The 6,479-nt window shown below is 36.6% G+C and overlaps 1 protein-coding gene across 1 annotated transcript in view; it reads right to left on the bottom strand.

Annotated features, from left to right (window-relative positions):
• LOC125269394 (galectin-9-like) overlaps window positions 1-6,479 on the bottom strand; it is a 13,354-nt gene continuing 6,875 nt past the window's right edge. The window contains exons 2-9 of the mRNA XM_048192348.1: window positions 5,220-5,308; window positions 4,937-5,002; window positions 4,808-4,886; window positions 4,586-4,705; window positions 1,831-1,860; window positions 1,453-1,541; window positions 476-632; window positions 1-348 (exon numbers count right to left, since the gene is read on the bottom strand). Of these exons, the coding sequence (XP_048048305.1) occupies window positions 202-348; window positions 476-632; window positions 1,453-1,541; window positions 1,831-1,860; window positions 4,586-4,705; window positions 4,808-4,886; window positions 4,937-5,002; window positions 5,220-5,308 (777 nt within the window). The 3' untranslated portion in view covers window positions 1-201. The remainder of the gene's footprint in view (window positions 349-475; window positions 633-1,452; window positions 1,542-1,830; window positions 1,861-4,585; window positions 4,706-4,807; window positions 4,887-4,936; window positions 5,003-5,219; window positions 5,309-6,479) is intronic.

Genomic DNA, 6,479 nt, shown 5'->3' with positions numbered 1-6,479 from the left:
TGCAGAACAAGCCTGTGTTTATTCATTTTAAATAATTATTACTGAAGCTGTGGACAATCACATGGGTCTCAGATTAATAGGCAGGCAAAACATCTTTGCATCAGAATGCACTGATTAATATATCTTTTTTTGCATTTAGGTTTATATAGATTGGTGCATGTTTTTAACATGTATTCGTCATGGATCTGGATAAAATCTTTTTCAGGGCTGCACAAAGGTCAACTGCATGTCTCCACGGATGTCTAAAACATCAATTTCCTCCAGTTTAGTGTAACGATGCTTGTAAGTGTGAGTTTTTTCACCATTAACAAACACTTCGTATTGATGATGACTGCAAAAAATGGTGACCTGAAATGCACAATGACAAATATGTGAAACTGTACAGTCATTGTCCATTGTATTTACAGTCATATTTCTATATTGTCCACTTTAACAGGCATCATAAAACTGTAGGCTACATGTAGCTTACACCTACCTGCATCAGTGCTCCTCTTTTATATGGCAAGAGCTCAGATCGTTCCTCTGCACCCCACTTCCCATCCTGATAAGTGTTGCGCACAACCACATTCTCATCAAAACGAGGACTGTAGGCAAACGCAATTCCATGTTTGTGCCGTAGACTAATCACTACTCTGTTGAACAAAGAAAATGAGAAGAGAATTTTATATATATATACTGCATATAGTGATCAGGTAAATTGTCATTATGACACTCCAACAGTAATAAAGAATATTACAACCATTTTAAAACAGCAGATTTATCCTAATCAACGAACCTCCCAGAATACGTAAACATACAAAGTCTGTTGTACTGACAAATGCTTAGTTAGTATAGTTCACTTACACTACATTTTTAGTTATTAAAAATAACTGGAGGGAGTACTTGATAATTTACTTTAAATAAAATGTAATTGTTACCGTGGTTGTGTTTTGTATGCTGAATGTTTAAGTCTCAAGTGTGACTCAAGCATGATCAATTACAAAATATGATCACAAATATGGAAGAATTATATCAATTCACTTTTAAAAGCAACCTGCTTGTTACATCTTTCTTTAAAAACCAAAGTTCCAAGTGCCCAACCAAAGGGAACACTGATCCCCATAATAGTGAGTTCAAACAAAAACCTTTTAGGAAAATCAACATCTATTTATGAAGTCAATTTATGTGATGTTCTCTCAAATTTTTCAGTTGTGTTGACAATTCAACATTCAAGAATATGTTAACAGTTCCACGCTGAGCACAGAACACAACTGTACAGCACAAACGGTTTCCTAACAAATCCTGCAGTATCCACATTTTGTTGAGAAACAGGAAGTAGAATGTTATTTGAACTGCCTCCTCTCAACCTGCTCAACATTTTGAGTGTCACAGAGTGATCTGAGGTCACTGTGATTATCGCACGATCTCAAGTGTGGACTGGGATTATATGCCAGAGAATTGACATTGTCAAACCTATTTGCTTGGGGACTGATGACTCCGTGGATGATGATGACTTTGCCAGGCTGAAGTCCACCAGGGATGACGCTTTTGTACGGGACCATCTGATTGTTTGTCAAAATAATTAAAGATATTTATATTAATATTTATATGTGTATAGAATATTAACTATTTAATCCCTTGCCAAACTTTAAGTCAAATCCACTTTGAATAATCCTTAAAGAAATCATTGTATAGTTTCACTGTAGTGCACTGATAAAATAAATGTTTTTTACTACCAGTACTAGTGCTGGTTTAAACCACAAGCATTCCTCGTTGTCTTATGATGATTTATGTCACCCAGAGTTAATATTAGAGATTTATATAGTCTGTAAAACATTTCCGATGACTTACAAAAGATCCTGAACATGCAGCATGAGGCGGCTGTGAACAAAAGGAGAAAAATGCAGGTAAGTACATTTGTTTTTAAAGGGGAGGTATAATGCTATTTCATGCATTCTGACTTATTTACACTGTTGAAGAGTTGGATTCTCATGCTAAACATGACCAAAGTTTCAAAACACGAGTTGGACATATGATGGAGTATTTCTGTGCCAAATCCACTACTTCTGGTTTCGGTAAAAAATTGAGAGAGATTTTTTCAAGTGTGTCCTGTATGACGTCAAAAGATAGAGGAATTCCTTGTACAGGCACTTCTCCATGATAAGCGTGCACACACACACATATCACCCACAGCAAGAGCAAGAGCACGCCCATCAACGCGTTTCGTTCGGGATACAGAAGCCGAGAGATTTTTCAACAATGGCTGTGTCCCAATTCAGGGGCTGCATACATCAGAGGTCTCATTTAAGAAAAATAACCATTAGATTGCAACGTAAGAAAGAAATTACAATATTTTACACCTCACAATGAATATCAGTCAATTTTATTACTGTTACTTTTCTTGAATAAGACATCCTTGATGACGTATGCAGCCTTCAAGTGTGACCTCCGAGAGACGAAGCGTCCGAAATGAGACGCAGCTCCTGTCACCAAAGGAGTGTGTTTTTGGTTGTGAGGGAAAGATTACCTTTTTCAGCTTCCCAAAGAACTCAGCGTTAAGGGAACAGAGGATGAAGTTTGTTTTGCCAGGGCAGCAACGGATTTGTGCACGTATGTTTGTTTGTTCCCGGGATTTCGGTGATGAATGGTTTGTCCATCTTTTGTATTATAATGATGTTGCAGCTAACAGACATCTCGCAGAAGCTGTGAGCGTTCGTGACTCGTTAGCTCTGCCCACAGCACTAACGGCAGACACGCCTCCAGGATCTCGGAAAGACTCGGTTTTAGCGCATCTATATTCATAAATATGATAAGAGATATGAAGGATGCATTGTTACTCTACATGTACTCAAGATTAACATGAGATTGGCAGAAACTGTGTGTGATACCCCCACTTTAATCTTGAGGTTCTTACACTGGAAGCAACAAACCAAATGTTTCAAATTCATTTGTCCTTCTTGTCAGTTCAACAATGTGAGTGTTTGGACTATGTCAAAAAAAGAGCGAGGCATCAGTTTACTATCGGGGATTTATTGTCACATCACATCCAGTGTAGACAGCATGACTGATTGTAATGGGTTAAGTTTTCTTTTGTCAGCTCGCGCCACTCACGTCCAGTGTAGACACGGTGTTACAGTGTGTTTGTAATAAATGTCAAACAGCATTTCACAAGAGGGCTCCGAGCTCGGTATTTGGCCCGAACCCAAAGTACTTCCCCTGTATTTCTGGTTAGGAAAGTAACCAGGCAAGTGTGAGGAGATGGAGAGTGGTGGAGGGATGCTAAAAAACTGTTGAGGAATATGTGCGAGTCAAATTATATGGGTATGTTTGGCATATGTCTTCCCCAGTGTTTTAAGTGGAAAAATGGTGCTCCCATACTCCCAATGCTCAGTTCAAAACGTATTCCTGAAAGGGTTAGTTCACCCAAAGCAGAAAATTCTGTCATTTATTCTCACCCTCATGCCGTTCCACACCCGTAAGACCTTCGTTCATCTTCAGAACACAAATTAAGATATTTGGTTGAAATCCGATGGCTCCGTGAGGCCTTCATAGGAGCAATGCATTTCCTCTCTCAAGATCCATTAATGTACTAAAAACATATTTAAATCAGTTCATGTGAGTACAGTGGTTCAATTTAATATTATAAAGCCAAGAGAATATTTTTGATGCGCCAAAAAAACAAAATAACATCTTATATAGTGAAAAACACTGCTTCAGGAAGATTCGGAGCATAAATGACTCAGTGTGTTGAATCCGGAGTTCGGAGCGCCAAAGTCACGTGATTTCAGCAGCTTGGCGCACCAAAAATATTCTCCTCGCTTTATAATTTTAATATTGAACCACTGTACTCACATGAACTGATTTAAATATGTTTTTAGAACATTAATGGATCTTGAGAGAGGAAATGTCATTGCTCCCTATGAAGGCCTCACGGAGCCATCGGATTTCAACTAAAATATCTTAATTTGTGTTCTGAAGATGAATGAAGGTCTTACGGGTGTGGAACGACATGAGGGTGAGTAATTAATGACAGAATTTTCATTCTTGGGTGAATAACCCAAACTAACTAACCCAACTCTTTAAGAAGGGAGGGCACGGCAGGCTTCTGTACATGCAACTTGTCGGAAGTGCCGGTATGCAAGGAAAACTGGTGGTACGCTAAAGGTAAAAATAGGGAAAGAGATATGTCTTTCCCAGTGCTTGAAGTGGAAACTTCTGATGCTGAGACTTTTCCTTAAGTCTTTCCTTTAGATCTGTTTTCCCTCACAATCTAAAGATATGTGAATTACAGATGCTAAGTTGTCTAAAGGTGTGAATGTGAATGTGTGTTTTACTGCCTATGGATGGATCCGTGGCTGAGTTTTTTTTTTTTTTTTTTTAAACATTGTACAGAGGTTCCATGAATGTCTATATTGGACATGCAAAAGATAAGATATAAACGTGCCAAATTAAATGGAAATATTTCTCATTTCAGTAATGCGTATGAATGAATTTCACTAAGGTTGATCAATGTTTTTCATTTCATTAATGTTTATAAGAGACATTTCAATAATTATGGCCTATATGGTCCCTCACAATAAAATGTTTTTTTTTTTTTTGTTCTCACCTCAACACGCTGGAAGGCAACTAAACTCAGTTCCACCTTTCCAACAATGCGGAATGTGTCCGCCCAAGAGAATGGCATACGGTGCTCGAACTCTGAAAAGGGTTTCCCATTGGTACTTATCTAAAGCCAGAAACACAGTAATTTTTATTGTAAAAAAAGGCATGTAGTGATGAATGATAGAGTATTTAACTAAAAACAAACTATTATCTGACAGAAAAGCACCTTGTAAGATCCCTGGGTGACGAAGATCTGCAGCGCAAATGTCTGGCCTCTTGGAAGGGAGTTTGGGACTTGTTTTCCTCTGAGCCCCAGATACCTTTCTGAAAGGTGTTGTGCACTACATGCCCAGACCCTCCATCATAGCGAGGGTTAAAGTGCAGAACATGATCAGACCCATACAAGAAGTCCACATCAAATCTAGAGAAAATGCGTTAGAATAAGAAATAACAAAAGAATATAGTTTATGGTGACTGTATTTTCAAAATACATTGCAGTAGGAAAAAATATGTTGCATTTGTTACTTATTAAGAAACACCAATTACATAAAGTGTAAAACATAAAAAAAACCTTTATTGTAAAACTATGGTTGATGAGATAAAGCACAATCATATCAGTTTATGAGTCTGTTACTCACCTGTTGGCATCTGGCAAAACTCGGCCACATACAGTAATAATCATTCCATCCTTCAGTCCTCCCTGGATTGGAGTAGTGAATGGGACACTCTGTGTGAAAAGATTTTATATCAGACAATCCATAAAATGTGTGTTTGTAAATCTTGATGCACTTGTACTACTTGCAGTATTTTTATTCTGTGATTATTAATGAGAATAAAATCCATGGTCAAGCTGGTAATGCTGTTTGTGGAGTTGTTTAATCCTTTGCTAAGATCTTAAAATATTTTATGTCTTTTATCTTCAGCTGATTTAATCTAAAGCTGCGGCTGAAGTCAGATGTAGTTCTTTTGTTTCTGCTTGTCTCTTCTTTTTTCTCTTCTTGTTTCTTTTTCCTTCAGTGATTCTGCTTGTTAACAGCAGGTGTTCATCACTAATGCTCAATCATCACTTAATTGTCTCATTAACTTCAACACTGCTTCAGTGTTACTCTTAACACTCTGTAGATGGGACAACATCCTACACTTAACAGCGTTGATTTAGCCAGTGTTGGTTTGCTCTGAAGGTGTTTTCCGCTCTGAAGGAAATACTATCGCTCTGCTCATGTGCTGTGCACTGTAAAAAAATCCTAATTTTACGGAAAATATTTTTTTTTATGGTCATTTTCTTTTATTTTAAATTATACTCAAAAATCTGTAAAATTACTAACAATGTATGTAAATTAACAACTACAACTAAATTAACAATTACATTATTTTTTCTGTTTTCTTAAATTACAAACAAACGTATGTAAAATTACAAAAATAATCAGTAATTAAACAGTAACAAAACAGTTAAATTATAAAATGGTCAAATGAATAGCAGCCAAAAAACCTGTAGAATTAAAGTAAATTTATTAATTTAAATAAACCTAAAAAACACTGTTATTTTACAGGTATTTCCTGATTTTAATTCAAATGACTGCAGCAACAGAACATGAACACTAACAGATCTCTCAAGATCTCAGCATCTTCAATTATCACAAACCAAACTTTATTTATTTCATCCTAAACTTCTTAATTAGAATTAACAAAGGTTTAGATGTTGATGTCTTATTAAAAGAAAAAAAGTTTGATGTCACCATTATGGAGGAGAGCATTTGCTTTAGTTGAACACTTAACCTTTGACTCTGTGCAATTCTAATGCATGTTTGTTATAGCAAAAAATGCTGTAGAAACTCTGATCAGATGATTTTGGCTTCTCATTGATGATATAGTTGTCATGAAGTAGCCTGATTCACTGA

This window comes from Megalobrama amblycephala, linkage group LG5, assembly GCF_018812025.1.
Source record: "Megalobrama amblycephala isolate DHTTF-2021 linkage group LG5, ASM1881202v1, whole genome shotgun sequence".
In the NCBI taxonomy this organism is placed as follows: domain Eukaryota; kingdom Metazoa; phylum Chordata; class Actinopteri; order Cypriniformes; family Xenocyprididae; genus Megalobrama; species Megalobrama amblycephala.
Note: the sequence above shows the minus strand (reverse complement) of the source record. Positions and strands in the feature narration are given on the sequence as shown.